The sequence below is a fragment of the Pelobates fuscus genome, chromosome 10, assembly GCF_036172605.1.
Source record: "Pelobates fuscus isolate aPelFus1 chromosome 10, aPelFus1.pri, whole genome shotgun sequence".
NCBI lineage: Eukaryota > Metazoa > Chordata > Amphibia > Anura > Pelobatidae > Pelobates > Pelobates fuscus.
The window spans coordinates 6,856,907-6,881,634 of NC_086326.1; the positions used below are offsets into that span (position 1 = coordinate 6,856,907).

The following is a 24,728-nucleotide window of genomic DNA, read 5'->3' on the forward strand; positions in this document are numbered from 1 at the left end:
ATATTTTTGATTAGTTCTTTTTTTGGTGGTGGGATAGATTAGTTGGTTAAAGGGACACTCCAGGCACCCAGACCACTTCTGCTCATTGGAGTGGTCTGGGTGCCAACTCCCACTACTCTTAACCCTGCAAGTGTAATTATTGGAGTTTTTTATAAACTGCAATAATTACCTTGCAGGGTTAACTCCACCTCTAGTGGCTGTCTACTAGACAGCCACTAGAGGTCACTTCCTGAATCATAGCAAAGATTTTCTTTGCTAGAGCGTTGCTGGATGTCCTCACGCTGTGTGATGACCTCCAGCGTCGCTCATTTCCTCATAGGAAACCATTGAAAATCTTTTTGAATGCTTTCCTATGGGGAGCACTAATGCGCATGCGACGAGGGCCATCGTCGCTGCCTCAGGTAAGTGACTGAAGGGGTTTTCACCCCTTCAGTTACCGGGGATTGGGGGTGGGAGGGAGAAAGTACCTCCAGTGCCAGGAAAACGGATTGCTTTCCTGGCACTGGAGTTTTCCTTTAATGCACCAATTGTTGAAAGTTTTCCAACCTTGTGTTGCAACTTCTACTCACAGTAAGATCAGTATGATAGAGATGGGTAATTATATAGATTCATTAATTATCTTTAAAAAAGTGGAGGGCTTTCTATTCCCTTTAGGTTGGGATATGTGTTCTATAAATTGTCATTATTCACTATTTCAAGCCAATAATTACCAGAAATGATGCTGACTATAATTAGAACAGGTGTTATATGCATTTATTTATTAACTCAGCGGAGTAATGCGCTTACCGGCCGGATCGAACCTTCCGTTAGTGACTGTTCCCATCAATCACAGTCTGTTAGTTACCAGTTCATGGGCACACGGCAAGATAAACGTTCTCTGCCAATATAACAGACTGTACAGATTACAGCTCTGTATAGAATAAATACAATGCTGCTCTCCCAATAAAAGATCATGCCCTTAGACACAGACTATTAGGAAACCTGGTTTTATGCACTTTATACAGGATGTCTATAAACATAAGGGGAATATAAAACCACATTATTACGCTAGTAGATCGCACAGCAGCTCACAGAAAGGGAAATAATAAAAATTTGTGAATTTCAAGACAAAAATAAAACACTATATAAAACTATATACACTGCTGCATCGCTGGGACCAATTTGTGTATTTACAATTTGCTTATTTCTATGATTTTCTGCTTTGAGATACTAAAAACAAGTTGCAGACCGAAGGCTTATTTTATGGGAAAGAAAAAGGAATTGGCACTCACTGTGAATTACAATCCCCACTCTGCTAACCAGAATGTGACTTGCTGGGTATGATAGGAGTTTAATTATATCTACACAGGATTGGTTCAAACAGCTCTCTGATGACATGTTCATTGAAACAACTTGACAAAGGACAAAAGGTTGCCCATTACGACTTGTGAAAAGGAGATTTCACAGACCGAAGAGGAAATTATTCTATATTGTGAGAGCAACCTGTGCGATTTGTTGGATAGAAAGATTCCTTAAGCAATGTTCTAGATGTTTTTATGGTAAAGCAATATTTTCAGGGCCATGGTGGTTAATATGAAGGGTAGTCACAAATTCCTGATCCCAATCAGATTTGTAGTCAATTGGTGTTGTCTTTTTTGTATCCATGAAACTCCAAATTATTCTGACTTGAAATCTAAATGGTAAAATAACATGATCATCTATTTCAGCCTTCGTTTTGCCAATCAGACTTCAATTCTATAGAATTTGGTGATTAACTCGACCTGAAACTGCATCAAAGGCTTTTTTTTCCCACCTTTTTGTATTTTGCTTTAGTTTCGATACAGAAAATGCATGTTTCATTGTCTGGTCACAATGTGTATTTCCATGCTATCTCTTCCTGTATACATGTCACCATGACGACACTGGAATTTAAGGGGGGGGGGGGGGGGATAGAGGCAGGTATTTTAATGCTTGTGCGTTTTTATTTGATTTGGATGGGTAAGAGCATCCTTAATATTCCTCCAAACAGACAAATTGTGGGCAGTTTGGTGTTCGATACCTCTCCGAATTACCGTACTTTTTATCGAACGCGGACATTGATGGGATTATAATTTAGAAAATGTGCTTATCTCTGAATGTAAGTCGGCATTGCCTTTGGTAAATCCCTGCATCACAGTTTTGTTTTAGTTTGGCGATTATTCTGGATTTGTGATATTCACAGACACATGACCCCCATTGTGTTCTCTGTCATTTTACAGAAAACCATTGAAATTGGCAGTGAGACTTAATGAACCTGCAGCTATTTATTTTGAACCTAACTTTGAAACATCGCAGGCAGATAATCCGATTAGTGTGGGCCTTGACAGCAGCAATTACAGCTCCTTGGCATTATCCAGCCCGGCTCTGACTTTTTTGGGATACAATTAAGTAGTGAGATAGCAGTGCAGGCGCAGACAGCATGATAATCAGGGCAAGAGAATGGAAACTTTCTGTTTCTACTCTAAGATAAGGAATCGAGCCTTGATACAGTCTGATATTTAACAACTCTGATAAAATCGTCTGTCCTCACCGATAAGAGGCTCTGGTTAAAGCCTGGTCCTTGTATCTGCTATAGACCCGTTCTGGGGATTATCGCTCTAAATCATATTTAACCTGAACAGTGAGAACGTGCCGATCCTAGAGGTGGAAACAAACAGTGCGTGCATAAGGACAATCATAAACTAGAACTAATGAATTGTAATAATCAAACATAAAAACCTGGAAAAATGGGCAACTAAATTACTGCAAGAAATAGGAATGCCTAGAATTCTAAACTCGTCAGCATATTCACTAAAGGGCAAGTTAATAAAGGACTCTCCCACTTGGCAGAGTTGGAGTGAGAGTTACGGCAGGCAGCAGTGAGTACTAGACACCTTACATCCCGGGACCCCTGATGGTAATGTGAGAAACCGAATCGCTAAAAGTTCTGGCAAGCAGTAAAAGCAGGACACGGATACAAGCTGGCATGAAGCCCCTTTAATTATTACTCGCATTGCATTGATTCAGGGCATTCTCCCTAATAACAGAACAATAAGATCAGGATACATCTGCATTCTCCACGGCATCCTCCCAGCGTGCCTAGAGAGGTGCTACGGGAGTAAATATATTAGACGTGAGCAAAAAGTCGTTTTCAGTGATTTATCGGAAAATAAATCCTGGTAATCATTGAACAAATTGATTTAAAATTATTTTACCTGTAGTTTTATCTGTAAAATCAACAGGTCAGACTGACTCAGAATCAATTTGTTCTAGTAATAATTAACAGGAATTTTTATTTATTTGGACAAATCGTTTCTAACTAATTCAACAGCAGACCCTAAAAATGTCAGGAGAGGGCCCTTCGTTACTCATCTTCACCACTGCACATATATCTGTCTTCATTAATTAATGAGAATTTTTCGTTCACGAGCATCTTTCTTTAAAGACCATAATCCCATGAGAGCAGCATACATTTTACTCTCTGCTTCAGCAACAATAATGTTGGGTTTTATGGGCAACATGCACGGTTTATGTATTCCTAGAACGACATGTTGCGGTAGTAGATGACACTGTAATAGGCCCCATGTCTTGGCGTTCTGCGCAGGACAATGCCTCTCGCAGGCTCCCTCCCGGCCTATATCGGTGCACACAGCACGGCATGTGTGAAGTGCAGCAAATGTCCCAGTGTACCGCCGAACCTGTTAGGACATCTGGCGTGTGTGCTGATCTGTGGGATTCATTTACTGCTTCCACTTGATAAAATAATGACAATATGAACTAGGAGCTGTTCATCACCACATATAAAATGCTATTACTCAGATAAAAGAGAAAACAAAGCAAAGAAAAACTTCAAATAAGAATTGATTAAAGAATGTGAAGAAAATTGTTTACATTTAGTGGAAAATGGCAATAACGCAGAAAAGGCAACGTCAGAGAAACGTACATTTACAATAACAAAAACCCTTAAACTCCTTCCACCAGCAGCATGGACTGGTACCAGTGCCCCAGCCCGATGTCTGGCTATTGAGGCACAACGATCTCATTACTTTATATCCTAAGAAATCACAGAACCTCATACAGATTGGACCCATTTTGGGACACAGGACAGGAAACCGTCGGACACCAGAGCTGGATGGGTCTGACCGCTTCCACCTGACCAAAAAATAATTGACCTAAACACTTGAAATTCACTCTGTATTCCTAATGATTCACACTTTAGTGAATAACTTTGTGAGCGCTTTATGTTGTTCATAACCTGCAAAGGAAGAGAGATCCTACAAGGTCTGATCTCCCTCCTGCAGAAGACATACACAATGCGTTCCTTCTTACTCGTGTTTTTAAACACTGTGTTTTTAACTTTGTTGCCTTTTATTGCACCCATGTGTAAATGGCGTAGTTTTAATATATAAAGAAAAAAAAACTTTTTTCTTTCTTCTTGAAGAAGGTTTGCGTTTATTTTCACAGCCCAGTATACAGCCCGTGGCCACTGAACATTCAACAAAATAGAAAACACTGATACTGGCTACAATCCGTCATCCTAAGGCAAGATCATATTAACAAACCTCTCTCCGACGCGATGCCCAGCAGGTCTGTTTAATCTTCCACACCACGGCGGCGACCAGCAGGAGGGATAAAAAGCAGCTGCACAGGGGAAAAAAACAACAGAGGGGCATTAATATTTGATCACAACAAGGAAAGCAAAAAGCAGCTTTACAACATTAACATTATACATTTTCCAGTGAGGTCAGCCGTACGCCGTGAACCTGCTCATTGTTTGAACTTTATGGAGTCGTTTCAATAAACATCATTACCAAGTACAGAAAGTTCCCCCAAAACCGGCTACTTTGGTCTATATATTGATAAGACTGCTGTTAAATCACTATTTAGCCAATAAACCCGATCACTGATCTCCTTTTTTCTGGCAGCAATACGTAGCTGTCGGTGTGTTTGGTGTTGCAGCATGAGTTAATGGCAGCTTCTCCGACAGTATAAACATCAGAACAACATTTACACTAAACTACAAATTACAACAAGCATATCAAACTCGCAGCCCACAATGAATAGATTTGCGGCCCAGCGAGCCGTGAGTTTGACATGTTAAGGCAGAGTATGCACCTGCTCTCCCCACATTGCAGGTGCCTGCTCTGCTAAAATTTACCTGGCCGGGTGAAGAGGAAGGAGGATGCAGCGAGGGAGCTCAGTCTTCCCGCTCCTCACTCCTTCCACGCGCCCTCGGTGGATGCCGGGTGCTGGAATATGACGTCATTCCGGCACCCAGCATCACTAAACAGCAGAAACGGAGACCCCAGGGAAAGGCCCCACACCAGCTCCCAATGGTAGGGAGCAACACACTGATTTGTGAGTGTGCAAGAATGTGTGTGTCTGTCAGTGAGTGTGTATGTCTTTGTCTGTCAGTGAGCGTCTCTTGGTCAGTGTTGCAATGGCTGCGGCTGGACAGTGGAGGACCTGGAGGTGCACAGAGGCAAGCAACGTCACATTCTGACATGATGTCAATGTGCTCCACCTTCACAGGGTTTCAAGGAGAAGCGGGAGGATCCGCTTTGGCAAAGGGTGTGGACGGCGCTGTGACGGACCGCCTGGAACCCCGACCGGGTACCTCCTTCAATCGCTGCTTCCTAGTACTTGCGAGCACCATAAGCACTGTACTGGAACACCATAACCACCGTAAACCCTACGAACTGCTGCAACTTGGTTGGGGTCCTGCTGTCCTCCAACCACCCTGGGCTCAGGACCAGGATCCAGCTTCCAGTGGGTAGACCTCTCCTAGTCCAGAGAGCGTAGCAGCAACAGCTCTTATAAGAGCTAGTTATTATACTCAGGGGAGTATTGTGATTATAGAAATTCCCAGAGTGAACGTAGTTCTCCAATCCCCCAAAACATGAGCCAAGACTTCATGAAGGGGTAAAGAAATCTCAGTTTAATGGGAGCCACACTTGGCCTTATATGACAATCCCCATGCAAGGGGTCAGCCCACATGGACCTTGTTGGGGACTGCAACACAAAGACACAGACCAATAAGAAAAGTGATTAAATGCACGACACTCCCATAACAAACATACAATCCCTCCTCCCTGCTTAGGAGATAATTGAGTCAGATACTGTATTAACCCAATTATCTCCAGGCAGAAAAAAAAACACATTTTACAAAACCCCCAAAGTACCCAAAAACACATGATATCCCCACAAATGTTGCATCTCCTGATAGCTGGGTGACCAACATTTCCAAAAATCACCCAGATCAGTTCAAGGGTTCAGGAATTTCCTGAAAGTCACGTTTTGACCGACCGCACGCATAGTCCTATGCCCAAAATAGTTCCAGAGAATCAGGCTGTGCGACCGGTCTACTTAGAGGATTCAAAATAACGTTCAAAATATGGAACTTAGCCGTTCATGGATAAAGTCAGTGTATGTCTCTTGTTCGTGACTTTATTCTTACCGAATGCCGTTCGACTCCTGTTCGAATAGCCAAACCTAAATGGAAGGTAAAAGTTTAGCGGTGTTCGCAACATTTAGTGCCCAATTTGAGTTCCATGCACTCGACAACCAAACACTGCTGGATGCGTTTGACTAAACGCCATGTGTTCGAATGCCACTTCGTATGGCTTCGGGAGTTCGAAGTGCTGCTTTGAAAGTTTGAATGGTTCCTGTTAGAAGTCCAAGAGGCACAAACAGTGTTTTTAAACAAAGTCTACCACAGGGCCATAGTCACAGTGCAGGAGGCTGGCAAACAGGCCCGTCCAAAAGCCAGTGGCGAAGTAACTTTCGTCACAGGCGCCATTGGGGGTATACCAGAGGCTGGACTCCGGAGTCGCATACAGACAGCGTCAATGTGAGTGGAGTCTGCATGTTGGCTAAAGTTCTTTTTTTAAACATGGGCCAGAGTTTAGTAGAGGGGGATGCTGGGATTTAGAAGAGGGGGGACTGGGGTTTAGTAGAGGAGGGTGCTGGGGTTTAGAAGAGGGGGGTGCCGTATTTTTTCTTTTTTGTTACTGTACTTTTCCAAATAAACCTACGTTTCTCTGACAATTTTGTTTGTTGTTTTCTTTCTGAGGTTTTGTGGGAAGCGAATAGGGAGCACTTTTAGACACCCGTTTTATTGGCGAATGAAACGCCTGCACTTACAGTTCAAAGTCAAACTTTGCGAGAAGACTTGGTCATGTTACTTTTGAGGTACACAGTCAAACTCTCTGTGTCTATGCTCACACTCTCAGAGAACGCAGTCAGACTCTCTGTGCCTTTACTCACACTCTCAGAGAACGCAGTCAGACTCTCTATGCCTTTACTCACACTCTCAGAGAACGCAGTCAGACTCTCTATGCCTTTACTCACACTCTCAGAGAACGCAGTCAGACTCTCTATGCCTTTACTTACACTCTCAGAGAACGCAGTCAGTCTCTCTGTGCCTTTACTCACACTCCCAGAGAACGCAGTCAGACTCTGTGCCTTTACTCACACTCTCTGAGAACGCAGTCAGACTCTCTGTGCCTTAACTCACACTCTCTGAGAACGCAGTCAGACTCTCTATGCCTTTACTCACACTCTCAGAGAACGCAGTCAGTCTCTCTGTGCCTTTACTCACACTCAGAGAACGCAGTCAGACTCTGTGCCTTTACTCACACTCTCTGAGAACGCAGTCAGACTCTCTGTGCCTTTACTCACACTCTCTGAGAACGCAGTCAGACTCTCTATGCCTTTACTCACACTCTCAGAGAACGCAGTCAGACTCTGTGCCTTTACTCACACTCTCTGAGAACGCAGTCAGACTCTCTGTGCCTTTACTCATACTCTCTGAGAACGCAGTCAGACTCTCTATGCCTTTGCTCACACTCTCAGAGAACGCAGTCAGACTCTCTATGCCTTTACTCACACTCTCAGAGAACGCAGTCAGTCTCTCTGTGCCTTTACTCACACTCTCAGAGAACGCAGTCAGTCTCTCTGTGCCTTTACTCACACTTTCAGAGAACGCAGTCAGACTCTCTATGCCTTTACTCACACTCTCTGAGAACGCAGTCAGACTCTCTGTGCCTTTACTCACACTCTCTGAGAACGCAGTCAGACTCTCTGTGCCTTTACTCACACTCTCAGAGAACGCAGTCAGACTCTGTGCCTTTACTCACACTCTCTGAGAACGCAGTCAGACTCTCTGTGCCTTTACTCATACTCTCTGAGAACGCAGTCAGACTCTCTATGCCTTTACTCACACTCTCAGAGAACGCAGTCAGACTCTCTATGCCTTTACTCACACTCTCAGAGAAAGCAGTCAGTCTCTCTGTGCCTTTACTCACTCTCAGAGAACGCAGTCAGACTCTCTATGCCTTTACTCACACTCTCAGAGAACGCAGTCAGACTCTCTATGCCTTTACTCACACTCTCAGAGAACGCAGTCAGTCTCTATGTGCCTTTACTCAAACTCTCAGAGAACGCAGTCAGTCTCTCTGTGCCTTTACTCACACTTTCAGAGAACGCAGTCAGACTCTCTGTGCCTTTACTCACACTCTCTGAGAACGCAGTCAGACTCTCTATGCCTTTACTCACACTCTCAGAGAACGCAGTCAGACTCTGTGCCTTTACTCACACTCTCTGAGAACGCAGTCAGACTCTCTGTGCCTTTACTCATACTCTCTGAGAACGCAGTCAGACTCTCTATGCCTTTGCTCACACTCTCAGAGAACGCAGTCAGACTCTCTATGCCTTTACTCACACTCTCAGAGAACGCAGTCAGTCTCTCTGTGCCTTTACTCACACTCTCAGAGAACGCAGTCAGTCTCTCTGTGCCTTTACTCACACTTTCAGAGAACGCAGTCAGACTCTCTATGCCTCTACTCACACTCTCAGAGAAAGCAGTCAGTCTCTCTGTGCCTTTACTCACACTCTCAGAGAACGCAGTCAGTCTCTCTGTGCCTTTACTCACACTCCCAGAGAATGCAGTCAGACTCTCTGTGCCTTTACTCACACTCTCAGAGAACGCAGTCAGACTGTGCCTTTACTCACACTCTCTGAGAACGCAGTCAGACTCTCTGTGCCTTTACTCACACTCTCTGAGAACGCAGTCAGACTCTCTGTGCCTTTACTCACACTCTCAGAGAACGCAGTCAGACTCTGTGCCTTTACTCACACTCTCTGAGAACGCAGTCAGACTCTCTGTGCCTTTACTCATACTCTCTGAGAACGCAGTCAGACTCTCTATGCCTTTACTCACACTCTCAGAGAACGCAGTCAGACTCTCTATGCCTTTACTCACACTCTCAGAGAAAGCAGTCAGTCTCTCTGTGCCTTTACTCACTCTCAGAGAACGCAGTCAGACTCTCTATGCCTTTACTCACACTCTCAGAGAACGCAGTCAGACTCTCTATGCCTTTACTCACACTCTCAGAGAACGCAGTCAGTCTCTATGTGCCTTTACTCAAACTCTCAGAGAACGCAGTCAGTCTCTCTGTGCCTTTACTCACACTTTCAGAGAACGCAGTCAGACTCTCTATGCCTTTACTCACACTCTCAGAGAAAGCAGTCAGTCTCTCTGTGCCTTTACTCACACTCTCAGAGAACGCAGTCAGTCTCTCTGTGCCTTTACTCACACTCTCTGAGAACGCAGTCAGACTCTCTATGCCTTTACTCACACTCTCAGAGAACGCAGTCAGACTCTGTGCCTTTACTCACACTCTCTGAGAAAGCAGTCAGTCTCTCTGTGCCTTTACTCACACTCTCTGAGAACGCAGTCAGACTCTCTGTGCCTTTACTCACACTCTCTGAGAACGCAGTCAGACTCTCTATGCCTTTACTCACACTCTCAGAGAACGCAGTCAGACTCTGTGCCTTTACTCACACTCTCTGAGAACGCAGTCAGACTCTCTGTGCCTTTACTCATACTCTCTGAGAACGCAGTCAGACTCTCTATGCCTTTACTCACACTCTCAGAGAACGCAGTCAGTCTCTCTGTGCCTTTACTCACACTCTCAGAGAACGCAGTCAGTCTCTCTGTGCCTTTACTCACACTTTCTGAGAACGCAGTCAGACTCTCTATGCCTTTACTCACATTCTCAGAGAAAGCAGTCAGTCTCTCTGTGCCTTTACTCACACTCTCAGAGAACGCAGTCAGTCTCTCTGTGCCTTTACTCACACTCCCAGAGAACGCAGTCAGACTCTCTGTGCCTTTACTCACACTCTCAGAGAACGCAGTCAGACTCTGTGCCTTTACTCACACTCTCTGAGAACGCAGTCAGACTCTCTGTGCCTTTACTCACACTCTCTGAGAACGCAGTCAGACTCTCTGTGCCTTTACTCACACTCTCTGAGAACGCAGTCAGACTCTCTATGCCTTTACTCACACTCTCAGAGAACGCAGTCAGACTCTGTGCCTTTACTCACACTCTCTGAGAACGCAGTCAGACTCTCTGTGCCTTTACTCATACTCTCTGAGAACGCAGTCAGACTCTCTATGCCTTTACTCACACTCTCAGAGAACGCAGTCAGACTCTCTATGCCTTTACTCACACTCTCAGAGAAAGCAGTCAGTCTCTCTGTGCCTTTACTCACTCTCAGAGAACGCAGTCAGACTCTCTATGCCTTTACTCACACTCTCAGAGAACGCAGTCAGACTCTCTATGCCTTTACTCACACTCTCAGAGAACGCAGTCAGTCTCTATGTGCCTTTACTCACACTCTCAGAGAACGCAGTCAGTCTCTCTGTGCCTTTACTCACACTTTCAGAGAACGCAGTCAGACTCTCTATGCCTTTACTCACACTCTCAGAGAAATCAGTCAGTCTCTCTGTGCCTTTACTCACACTCTCAGAGAACGCAGTCAGTCTCTCTGTGCCTTTACTCACACTCCCAGAGAACGCAGTCAGACTCTCTGTGCCTTTACTCACACTCTCAGAGAACGCAGTCAGACTCTCTGTGCCTTTACTCACACTCTCAGAGAACGCAGTCAGTCTCTCTGTGCCTTTACTCACACTCCCAGAGAACGCAGTCAGACTCTGTGCCTTTACTCACACTCTCAGAGAACGCAGTCAGACTCTGTGCCTTTACTCACACTCTCTGAGAACGCAGTCAGACTCTCTGTGCCTTTACTCACACTCTCAGAGAACGCAGTCAGACTCTGTGCCTTTACTCATACTCTCAGAGAACGCAGTCAGTCTCTCTGTGCCTTTACTCACACTTTCAGAGAACGCAGTCAGACTTTCTATGCCTTTACTCACACTCTCAGAGAAAGCAGTCAGTCTCTCTGTGCCTTTACTCACACTCTCAGAGAACGCAGTCAGTCTCTCTGTGCCTTTACTCACACTCCCAGAGAACGCAGTCAGACTCTCTATGCCTTTACTCACACTCTCAGAGAACGCAGTCAGACTCTCTATGCCTTTACTCACACTTTCAGAGAACGCAGTCAGTCTCTCTGTGCCGTTACTCACACTCTCAGAGAACGCAGTCAGACTCTCTGTGCCTTTACTCACACTCTCAGAGAACGCAGTCAGACTCTCTGTGCCTTTACTCACACTCTCAGAGAACACAGTCAGACTCTCTGTGCCTTTACTCACACTCTCAGAGAACGCAGTCAGTCTCTCTGTGCCTTTACTCACACTCCCAGAGAACGCAGTCAGACTCTGTGCCTTTACTCACACTCTCAGAGAACGCAGTCAGACTCTCTGTGCCTTTACTCACACTCTCAGAGAACGCAGTCAGACTCTCTGTGCCTTTACTCACACTCTCTGAGAACGCAGTCAGACTCTGTGCCTTTACTCACACTCTCTGAGAACGCAGTCAGACTCTCTGTGCCTTTACTCACACTCTCAGAGAACGCAGTCAGACTCTCTGTGCCTTTACTCACACTCTCAGAGAACGCAGTCAGACTCTCTGTGCCTTTACTCACACTCTCTGAGAACGCAGTCAGACTCTGTTCCTTTACTCACACTCTCTGAGAACGCAGTCAGACTCTCTGTGCCTTTATTCACACTCTCTGAGAACGCAGTCAGACTCTCTGTGCCTTTACTCACACTCTCAGAGAACGCAGTCAGACTCTGTGCCTTTACTCATACTCTCAGAGAACGCAGTCAGTCTCTCTGTGCCTTTACTCACACTCCCAGAGAACGCAGTCAGACTCTCTATGCCTTTACTCACACTCTCAGAGAACGCAGTCAGACTCTGTGCCTTTACTCACACTCTCAGAGAACGCAGTCAGACTCTCTGTGCCTTTACTCACACTCTCAGAGAACGCAGTCAGACTTTCTGTGTCTGTGCTCACACTCGGAGGAACGCAGTCAGAATCATGTACACAGAGTTAGGGGTACGTCCCAGCTGTTTTTAATGTACTGAATTTAGATTTAATTTCATTTGATTATTTGATTTGTTTTACTTTGCTATATATTCTGTAACTTGACGAAAGACTTGACATAGGACTGAAACGTTGACTCTTCATGGCAGTTGCCGAATAAAGTTAAGTTTATTATTTTTTCCACATTGAAAGAAGTCCTTAGAGTGCTTTTTCCTATTTTGATATCTATTATTTTTGCTGGCAAGCACCGGGCTATAACCAATATTTTACTGGAGTGCAAGCATTGGACAGTATTATATATATATATATATATATATATATATATATATATATATATATATATATATATATATATATATATATATATATATATATATATTAAGATCTTGTTGTACAGCTGTATCCTTACCTTATATATATATATATATATATATATATATATATATATATATATATATATTGTGGTTAGACTTGCATCGTGCCCTATTTCCCTTTGTGTATCGTCCACAGTGACGTTTCCCATCAACATAGAAGATGGTCTACAAATGTAATTCTAACCTGACTGTGATAGGGGTGGCAGTCTCGGATTCTATTACCGTCTGGCTTTCCATTCTACGATTCATTAATTCCCTTAAACAGGACATTATAATTTTGTGCCTTCACAGCTGCATATTATGGCTGGTATTATCATAATGGACACTAACTGGATGATGGGTTACCCTGATAGACACTGTAAGTCTCCATAGACATTAGTCCAAGCACATATCTTTCTTGTGATAATATGGTTTGTGGACTTCATTTCCCATGATGCCTGATTAAAATCCAGGTAAGAATTATGAGAAATGCAGGACACATTGCAACAGAGCATCTTTGCGGACACCTCTGCGGAATATCATTCATATGATGCTCAGCCGTACTCTTCCGGCACAGCTACAGCAGGAGAACCAGAGACTGCCATACCTTGGTGGTTCCATGGGCTTCCTTCACAAACTGTTGCAGCCAGAGGCGTCATTTCAAAACAGAGGAGACAAAACAAGAAAGCAGCTCATGTTTTTGCCACACTTTGTTTCTCTTTAAGGAAGGGGAATACAAAACACAAACTGCTAAGACTCATTGCGGCCGAAGGGGATAGACGGAATATCTCACTCTTGAAATATGATGTTATTTTCACTTCTAGAGAAAAGCTTTCATAATTCATAGCCCTTCGCCAACCTCACGCTTGCCCTTCATGGCTGATGTCCCGGAGCCTGACAGCCTGCAGAGTTGTGTAACTTTCTCAGAAGACAATCCATGTCGTGTTTATTTAAGCAGTGCGGACAGAATATTGCCTGACTCGTCAAATTCGAGGAAAAAAAGGGCAAAAAGCGCATTTTCCTCTCAAGCAGGAAATTTGTGCAATGTTCAAAATAAGCATGTTTACACTAATCAGATTGTATTATACAAGACTACTGCTGAGATACATTTAGTTTAGCCCAAGGTGTTCGTTTTATCTTTAACTCAAAGTTTGTCTAATAGAGACCCATCAGAGAATAATAATAATCACTAATAATGTGATCTGTCCGTTACAGACAGAAACACAGCATCCCTACACATATTTTTTTTTTTTATTCTTTATTTTTGATCACTCAGCATGTTAATAAGGCAATACGTTACAATATGTGGGCTATCGCCCTAAAAGGTCACATTTAACAATACATATGTAATTAGTAGCTGGATCACTGTCCCATGCTGAGTGCGTTTTAATTTTTGTTTTTTAAAACAAGTAGAACAACATTGTATTACAGTATAATGACAATCCCTTGAGCACCAAAGTAAGGTAAAGGTAAAATATGGGCATTATAAATTTGTGCGCAAGGGGAAGGGGAAGGGGGACTTATGACATTGAGTTATCCCATGTTCTGACATAAGGGGTAAGAGGAGAGGGGGGTGGGGGGGGGTATCGGAGCTTGTGCCTCAACAGATCTCTCTGACTTGGGGCCTCTCTATATGTGGGCACATTCACTGTGGCTGCGTGATGATCCCTGAGCTGTTAATATTATGGAGCATCAGCCCTCTCTGGTATGCCTGGGTGCGCAAGTGAACCAGGGTTACACTCTTGGTGACAGTACGCCAGAAAAGTGTCTATCAAGCATAAAATGAAAATGAAAAAATTAAAACGAGCAACATTACAACAATATAACTTGGTGAAAATAGGTGAGTATAGTCACGGGTTTTAGTGGCGGAGTCTATGGCATCCTAAAGGATGGAGAGATGGTCATTTGGTGGCGTTCAGGTTGTGTCCCCTGCTTGCGTGGTGCGTCGAGATGCTCTGGGTATAAATTATTTTGTCGCGGTGGGTTCCAGCCTGGACAAGGTGGTCGTGGGCTCTGGTCGTGTGACCGTCAGGCCTAGTTGGCTCAGATGAGTGTCCAGCTCTTGTGGGCTTCTCGCCCGGAAGATAGTCCCTTGAAATGTGAAGGTGATGAGCCTTGGTGTTCCCCAGCGATACTGAATGTTGTTGGATCTCAGCTGTTGTAGGCTTGGTTGCAGCGATTTGCGCCAGCTTAGGGAGCTTCTCGTTAGGTCTGGAAACAGTAGTAGTTGAGAGTCCTCGAATGCTAGAGGGGTTTTCCCTCAGGTTGCTGCTAGAACCGCAGATTTGTCCTGGTGGGATTGAAATCGTACAATTATATCAGCCATGGCGGTAGGGGGTGCGTTAGTCGGCTTGGGCAGACGGAACAGTCCATCTATCTTAAGCAGTTTTGCCTGTTTGGGTTGCAGTAGTGTTGCTCTCAGGCGCCTCATATAGTGTGGGAGGTCTGTTAGCCCTAAATCGTCAGGCACCCCTCTAACCTTCTCCTTCTGTGGTCCTCCAAGGCCTCCACCCTCTCTGCTGTGCCGATTTGTTGCTTATGGAGGTCAGACAGTCTGTGTTCCAGGGTGGTTATACGTTTGTCTTGGGAGGTAGTTTTGGTTTCCAAGTGGGTGAGCCTCGTGGTGGCCCCCTCCATGGCCTCTTTGAAGTGAGCTCGGTCGGCCGTCAGGTCTTGTCTTAGCTCAATAAACATTTTCGTCAGCAGGGCTGCTGTGACCGGTTCTCCTGCCTGGGAGGTTTTGGTTTTGTGCCCTGTGGGCTGGCTGAGCGATGCGCCGGCTTCTGGGTCTGGGTAAAAGTCTCCCGATGAGTCGGAGTATCCGTCCTCACCCAGCGCCATCTTCTTCCATGCGGCCTTCTGCGAGTTCCGCAGGAGTTCGCCGATGTCGTGGCTGAGCGGCGTTTTGTCCGGTCGTGGTTTTTTGGTTTTCTTGCCCATATTTTTCGCCTCGACTTATGGGTCTAGATTGGGAAAGCTAAGTGCCTGCTTTCCGCCGTTAAGTCGGGTTTATTGCTCGTTTTTGCAAGGAGCGATGCACGATGCGTCCGTGCTGGTCTGCAGCTGGCTCCGCCCCCCACCCCATACATATTTATACCACTTTTCAAGAGACAAAAATAATTCAAGGTAAGTCAGATCCAAACTTTCTATTATCATTTCCAATCTATGTGACAAGGTTCAATGAAAAAGGAAGAATGATTAATATATGGTTACAGACACTGAGGAAGAATGATTATTATATGGTTACAGACACCGAGAAATAATGATTATTATATGGTTACAGACACCGAGGAAGAATGATTATTATATGGGTTACAGACACTGAGGAAGAATGATTATTATATGTGTTACAGACCCCGAGGAAGAATGATTATTATATGGGTTACAGACACCGAGGAAAAATGATTATTATATGGGTTACAGACCCGAGGAAGAATGATTATTATATGGTTACAGACCCAGAGGAAGAATGATTATTATATGGGTTACCGACCCCGAGGAAAAATTATTATTATATGGGTTACAGATCCCGAGGAAGAATGATTATTATACGGATTACAGATCCCAAGGAATAATGATTATTATATGGTTATAGATCCCAAGGAATAATGATTATTATATGGTTATAGATCCAGAGGAAGAATGATTATTATATGGTTACAGGCACTAAGGAAGATTGATTATTATATGGCTTACAGACCCAGAGGAAGAATGATTATTATATGGGTAACAGACCCCGAGGAAGAATGATTATTATATGGTTACAGATCCCGAGGAAGAATGATTATTATATGGTTATAGACCCAGAGGAAGAATGATTATTATATGGTTACAAGCACTAAGGAAGAATGATTATTATATGGTTACAGACACCGAGGAAGAATGATTATTATATGGTTACAGACACCGAGGAAGAATGATTATTATATGGTTACACATCCCGAGGAAGAATGATTATTATATGGGTAACAGACCCCGAGGAAGAATGATTATTATATGGTTACAGACCCCAAGGAAGAATGATTATTATATGGGTAACAGACCCCGAGGAAGAATGATTATTATATGGTTACAGACACCGAGGAAGAATGATTATTATATGGTTACACACCCCGAGGAAGAATGATTATTATATGGGTTACAGACCCAGAGGAAGAATGATTATTATATGGTTACAGACTCCAAGGAATAAAGATTATTATATGGGTTACAGACCCAGAGGAAGAATGATTATTATATGGGTTACAGATCCCGAGGAAGAATGATTATTATATGGTTACAGACCCCAAGGAATAATGATTATTATATGGGTTACAGACCCAGAGGAAGAATGATTATTATATGGGTTACAGATCCTGAGGAAGAATTATTATTATATAGTTACAGATCCCAAGGAAGAATGATTATTATATGGTTACAAGCACTAAGGAAGAATGATTATTATATGGTTACAGACATCGAGGAAGAATGATTATTATATGGTTACAGACACTGAGGAAGAATGATTATAATATGGTTACAGACACCGAGGAAGAATGATTATTATATGGTTACAGACATCGAGGAAGAATGATTATTATATGGGTTACAGACTCCAAGGAAGAATGATTATTATATGGTTACAGACCCAAAGGAAGAATGATTATTATATGGGTTACAGACTCCAAGGAAGAATGATTATTATATGGTTACAGACTCCGAGGAAGAATGATTATTATATGGTTACAGAACCGGAGGAAGAATGATTATTATATGGTTACAGACACAGAGGAAGAATGATTATTATATGGTTACAGACCCCCGAGGAAGAATGATTATAATATGGTTACAGACACAGAGGAAGAATAATTATTATATGGTTACAGACACCGAGGAAGAATTATTATTTATGGGTTACAGACCCAGAGGAAGAATGATTATTATATGGTTACAGACCCTAAGGAAGAATGATTATTATATGGGTTGCAGACCCCGAGGAAGAATGATTGTTATATGGTTACAGACACTAAGGAAGAATGATTGTTATATGGGTTATAGACCCCGAGGAAGAATGATTATTATATGGTTATAGATCCCAAGGAATAATGATTATTATATTGGTTACAGACACCGAGGAAGAATGATTATTATATGGTTACAGACACCGAGGAAGAATGATTATTATATGGTTACACATCCCGAGGAAGAATGATTATTATATGGGTAACAGACCCCGAGGAAGAATGATTATTATATGGTTACAGACCCCAAGGAAGAATGATTATTATATGGGTAACAGACCCCGAGGAAGAATGATTATTATATGGTTACAGACACCGAGGAAGAATGATTATTATATGGTTACACACCCCGAGGAAGAATGATTATTATATGGGTTACAGACCCAGAGGAAGAATGATTATTATATGGTTACAGACTCCAAGGAATAAAGATTATTATATGGGTTACAGACCCAGAGGAAGAATGATTATTATATGGGTTACAGATCCCGAGGAAGAATGATTATTATATGGTTACAGACCCCAAGGAATAATGATTATTATATGGGTTACAGACCCAGAGGAAGAATGATTATTATATGGGTTACAGATCCTGAGGAAGAATTATTATTATATAGTTACAGATCCCAAGGAAGAATGATTATTATATGGTTACAAGCACTAAGGAAGAATGATTATTATATGGTTACAGACATCGAGGAAGAATGATTATTATATGGTTACAGACACTGAGGAAGAATGATTATAATATGGTTACAGACACCGAGGAAGAATGATTATTATATGGTTACAGACATCGAGGAAGAATGATTATTATATGGGTTACAGACTCCAAGGAAGAATGATTATTATATGGTTACAGACCCAAAGGAAGAATGATTATTATATGGGTTACAGACTCCAAGGAAGAATGATTATTATATGGTTACAGACTCCGAGGAAGAATGATTATTATATGGTTACAGAACCGGAGGAAGAATGATTATTATATGGTTACAGACACAGAGGAAGAATGATTATTATATGGTTACAGACCCCCGAGGAAGAATGATTATAATATGGTTACAGACACAGAGGAAGAATAATTATTATATGGTTACAGACACCGAGGAAGAATTATTATTTATGGGTTACAGACCCAGAGGAAGAATGATTATTATATGGGTTGCAGACCCCGAGGAAGAATGATTGTTATATGGTTACAGACACTAAGGAAGAATGATTGTTATATGGGTTATAGACCCCGAGGAAGAATGATTATTATATGGTTATAGATCCCAAGGAATAATGATTATTATATTGGTTACAGACACCGAGGAAGACTGATTATATGGTTACAGACCCCGAGGAAGAATGATTATTATATGTGCTACAGACCCCGAGGAAGAATGATTATTATATGGGTTACAGACCCAGAGGAAGAATGATTATTATATGGTTACAGACCCCAAGGAAGAATGATTATTATATGGGTTACAGACCCGAGGAAGAATGATTATTATATGGTTACAGACCCCAAGGAAGAATGATTATTATATGGGTTACAGACACCGAGGAAGAATGATTATTATATGGGTTACAGACCCGAGGAAGAATGATTATTATATGGGTTACAGATCCCGAGGAAGAATGATTATTATATGGTTACAGATCCCAAGGAATAATGATTATTATATGGTTACAGACCCCAAGGAATAATGATTATTATATGGTTACAGACCCCAAGGAAGAATGATTATTATATGGTTACAGACCCCAAGGAAGAATGATTATGTTTTTTTGTGGCATTGGCGCAGTAAATGCTTCTTTCTGGCAACTCGACCATGCAGCTCGTTTTTATTCAAGTATCGTCGTATTGTGCTCCTTGAAACAACCACAGCCTCTTTCTCCTGAGGTTACCTGTGGGTTTTTCTTTGTATCCCGAACAATTCTTCTGGCAGTTGTGACTGAAATCTTTCTTGGTCTACCTGATATTGGCTTGATATCGAGAGATCCCTGAATTTTTCACTTTACTGATTGAACAGTACTGACTGCCATTTTCAAGGCTTTTGATATCTTTTTTATATCCTTTTCCATCTTTATAAAGTTCCATTACCTGGTTACACAGATCTTTTGACAGTTCTTTTCTGCTCCCCATGGCTCAATATCTAGCCTTCTCAGTGCATCCACGTGAGAGCTAACAAACTCATTGACTATTTATACACAAACACCAATTGAAATTTAAAAAGCCACAAGTGTAGGAAATTAACCTTTAATTGCCATTTTAACCTGTGTGTGTCACCTTGCATGCCTGTAGCAAGGCCAAACATTCAAGGGTATGTAAACTTTTGATCTGGGCTATTTGTGTGATTTCTGTTATCATTATGATTTAACCTCTTAAGGACTGAGCCAAATATACACGTTTTGATCAAAATAAAATGTAAACCAAACTTGGAATTTAACTATATGTCTGTTCAACCGTAATTCACTTACACATATTAAGTGCACACCCACATTTATTATATATATTTCAATCAGGAGAAATAGGGCTTTTATTTAACATCAAATATTTAGCTATGAAACATAATGTAATATGAATAAAATATAAAAAAAAATGTGAGAAATTAAGAAATATTTTTTTATTTGTATTCAGTGATGTCACACATGTAAAACAGTACCCCCTATGTACAGGTTTTATGGTGTTTTGGGAAGTTACAGGGTCAAATATAGCATGTTACATTTTTCTGTTTTTTCACATTGAAATTCGCCAGGTTGGTTATGTTGCCTTTAAGAGCGTATGGTAGCCCATGAATGATAGTTACCTCCATGATGGCATACCATTTGCAATAGTCAACAACCCAAGGTATTGCAAATGGGGTATGCCCGTCCTTTTTAGTAGTCACTTAGTCACAAACACTGGCGAAAGTTAGTATTAATATTTGTTTGTGTGTAACAAATGCAAAAAACGAATTTGAACGCCATTTTTGGCCAGTGTGTGTGACTAAGTGGCTACTAAAAAAAGACTGGACATACCCCATTTGCAATACTTTGGGTTGTCTACTTTCGCAAATGGTATGCCATCATGGGGGTAATTCTCATTCCTGGGCTACCATACGGTCTCAAAGGCAATGTAACCAATCTGGCGAAATTTCGATGTGAAAAAACTGAAACACAAGTCTTATATATGACTCTGTAACTTTTGAAAACACCATAAAACCTGTACATGAGGGGTACTGTTATACTCCAGAGACTTCACTGTTTCAAAATTATAAAACGTATCACAACAATATCATCAGTGTAAGTGCTGTTTGTGTGTGAAAAATGCAAAAAAACTTCACTTTCACTGATGATCTCATCGTTGTAAAACATTTTACAGTATATACAGTAAAATACAGTTATACAGTGTTTATATATTTATTTATTATTTTTTTATATTTATTATATTTATATTATATTTATTTATTATTTTTTAAACCACTCCAGACCGATTAAGACAGTGTTTCCTGTAGGATGTGAATTTTGGGAGTAGGAGTCCTCTTGATTGGTCTGGAGTGGTTTTAGCATTATGGTCGTTATAAACAAATATTGTCAGTTTCCCTTTAAGACTAAATCGTGATTATATTCATGCAGAACATAGGAGAGATATCCAAGTTCAATTTGCATTTTTTGATTGGCATTAATTTATACATATGCCCACACAGTACTCCTATTATCACTTTTATTGCAGTTATTATGATCGGACTGTGAGTTTACTTAAGTAGAACATGTCAGTGATATTGGTTTAATTTCTATCTTATTATTGCCATCTAAGTATATATATGCATATTCAGGACTCCCATCAACAGTATAGTTGCAGCTATCATCATGAGAGAACTTTGAGGGTTGTTTTTAAACGTTTTTTTATTTGTATATCTAGGTGTCCATGGCAACGACTCCGGGTCGCGTTATTGAGCGCGACACCACGTGGCTTGGGACTTACGTCATCAGCCCACGGCAGCCTCGTTCTGGTCGTCCTGGGAGTCGGATGCTACACAGGTGGGGGTAAGTAAGCGTTATGTTTTATGCTTTATATATTGGGTTATTGTTTTTGTACAGTGTGTCCTGAGGAAAGCTTGAGAATATCAAGCTGAAACGTTGACCTTTTTATTTTTGGAAATCGAATAAAAGTTACATTTTAAACCAAGTCCTTGGAGTGCTTTCCATCTTCATCTTTATACATATATATATAACATAAATACAAAAAGCTCTTGCACTCCCACAATCCATCCAATACCTGGTGCTCTGGTAGCTTAAACATAAAAATAGAAAAAATACCGGCACTCCTAGGTTTTCCAAATGAAGATTTCTTTTATTCCAGAAAATTAGATCGACGTTTCAGCTCTATTACAGAGCTTTCATCAGGACATTAACAACACTTACAGCATAAGAAGACTTATATAGGGAACTAAAATTAAGGTAAGTACTCACTTTTACAGCTGATGCCTATTCCCCGTTCCCGCCCGATACGTTCAGGTTGCATGTTTGTTTACTTCCGGGTACGAACACGTGATTGGAAGCTGCAGGGACTCCGATTGGTCAGGCACACCACGTTTCCCGGGTAACCATGGGCGCATTACCTCATTGGCTAATACTAAAAAAGACTAGACATACCCCATTTGCAATACTTTGGGTTGTCTACTTTTGCAAATGGTATGCCATCATGCGGGTAATTCTCATTCCTGGGCTACCATACGGTCTCAAAGGCAATGTAACCAATCTAAAACCAATGAAAAAACTAAAACACAAGTCTTATATATGACTCTGTAACTTTTCAAAACACCATAAAACCTGTACATGAGGGGTACTGTTATACTCCAGAGACTTCACTGTTTCAAAATCATAAAACGTATCACAACAATATCATCAGTGTAAGTGCCGTTTGTGTGTGAAAAATGCAAAAAACTTCACTTTCACTGATGATCTCATCGTTGTAAAACATTTTACAGTATATACAGTTATACAGTGTTTATATATTTATTATATATATATATATATATATATATATATATATATATATATATATATATATATAAATGTAATGAATATTATATGATCACTTACAATGATCGAGCATATAACAAATCAGCTCCTTATAATGAATCTACATTTTTTGGCACGAAAATGTTCACTTTATATTTAACTTATTTCCTATGTTAAAGTATAGTACTGAGGTCCTCTTCTACTTTAATTGCTTCTCCAATTATTTTTCCTCAGATAGTAGCCCGGCTGCGTTCAGGTTGTCATGGCAATGGATAGCAGAAAATCCGAGGCTGTGATGAATCTTGAGCCCTGACGGCACCAGTACACTGGGGATTAGCCAATGAGGTAATGTGCACGTGGTTACCCGGGAAACGTGGTGTGCCTGACCAATCGGAGTCCCTGCAGCTTCCGATCATGTGTTCGTACCCGGAAGTAAACGAACATGCAACCTGAACGTATCGGGCGGGAACGGGGAATAGGCATCAGCTGTAAAAGTGAGTACTTACCTTAATTTTAGTTCCCTATATAAGTCTTCTTATGCTGTAAGTGTTGTTAATGTCCTGATGAAACCTCTGTAATAGAGCTGAAACGTCGATCTAATTTTCTGGAATAAAAGAAATCTTCATTTGGAAAACCTAGGAGTGCCGGTATTTTTTCTATTTTCTTATATATATATATAATCTAAGTATATATAATTTATTTTTAAACAGTTTTTAAACTTTATTAAAGTTTTTTCAGGCAGTAAGGGGACTACCTGTCATTCCAGGCACTCCCCCTGCTGGCACTGCTATGGACGGCTATTCCGTTCATGTGATCGTGAGGTCCTCGCAATCACATAGCCCAGGAGTGTCGGATCAGACGCAGGGCGACTGCCTGGGATGCCAGGCAAGTCCCCACATCGTGATCGCCAGCGAGCAGGTAAGTCTCCCGGACGGCGGGGACGTACTATGCCGCCCGTCAGTGTTTAGAGCCAGGTCCCCAAGGACGCCATAGCACACCTGCCATCCTTAAGGGGTTAAAAAGGAGCCATACAACTATGTGATAATAAATAGCTTCATACTATCAATATCTTTCAATAAAATACATTTTATTTTTGCATGATCACTCATATTTTCAAAATGAATGCTAAAAAGTCAGAATTTCTTCTACTAATAACTACTGTATATATAATGATAGGAGGTAAGTCAGTATAAATACAAGCTTCTTCTATCTCTAAGACCAAATGAACGCTCTTTATATGAGCTTTACTGGGGATTGCAACATATTGGAACAGAGGACTTGAAGGACCACCCTTTATTAGAACATATAGGGCCCGGGGCTGGTCTAGGGGACTTGGGCTTTCTGGCTTCCCACAATAATTACTGATCCTTAGAAGGAACGCATTAAAGCATTCTGAGGCTTTCACCTGGTTATCAATCTGACCAAAGCACATTGAGTGGGGAAAGGCACGTGTTATTTCTTTTTTGGCTGGGGGATATTCATCGTGCCCTCCCTAGAGATTACGTTTCCTGGAAGCTCCACTCCCCTCTGCTTGTATGGGGTCCTAGAAATCTACATTTTATAATGTGTTAAAAGAGAATTGTCACTACTCTGAAAGTTACAGGATTTAATAAAACATTGAAAATCACCAATCATCAATGAGTTGTGTTAACTTTTTACATTTTATTTTATATTAAAGATTTTGTAAATTACATCCTAATTCAATTCAGCCAAGGTACAGCCAAGGCACAGCCAAGGCACACAATGCAGATGAGGAGAAGCAATAAAAACATTGTGTAATTTCCCTGTATCCTTTCTCCATGCTGACCGCCAGATGATCTTGCAAAGTCCAGACTGAGCCACCTCTTCAATACGTACTAATGATGGTCATATACAAAACATTCTAAATAGATCAGTGTACATTCCTCTCCATATGTTTATCTTTTAGCAGTACCATGCTGTTGATTTTGGGGAAACACCCTGAAAACCATGATAAACTATGCAGAGACTTTAAAGAACTTGTAGAGACATCTGTATTTAGGACTGCTCAAAATCGCTCCAGAGGACAAACTGATAATTACATTGTACAAAGCCTGGACAGTTTTATCCAACA

The 24,728-nt window shown here is 41.6% G+C and overlaps 1 protein-coding gene across 1 annotated transcript in view; it reads right to left on the reverse strand.

The window, feature by feature from the left end:
• Positions 1 to 24,728, reverse strand: part of ATRNL1 (attractin like 1) — a 716,247-nt gene that overhangs the window by 281,980 nt on the left and 409,539 nt on the right. The window contains exon 26 of the mRNA XM_063434704.1: positions 4,560 to 4,638. Coding sequence (XP_063290774.1) covers positions 4,560 to 4,638 — 79 coding nt within the window. The remainder of the gene's footprint in view (positions 1 to 4,559; positions 4,639 to 24,728) is intronic.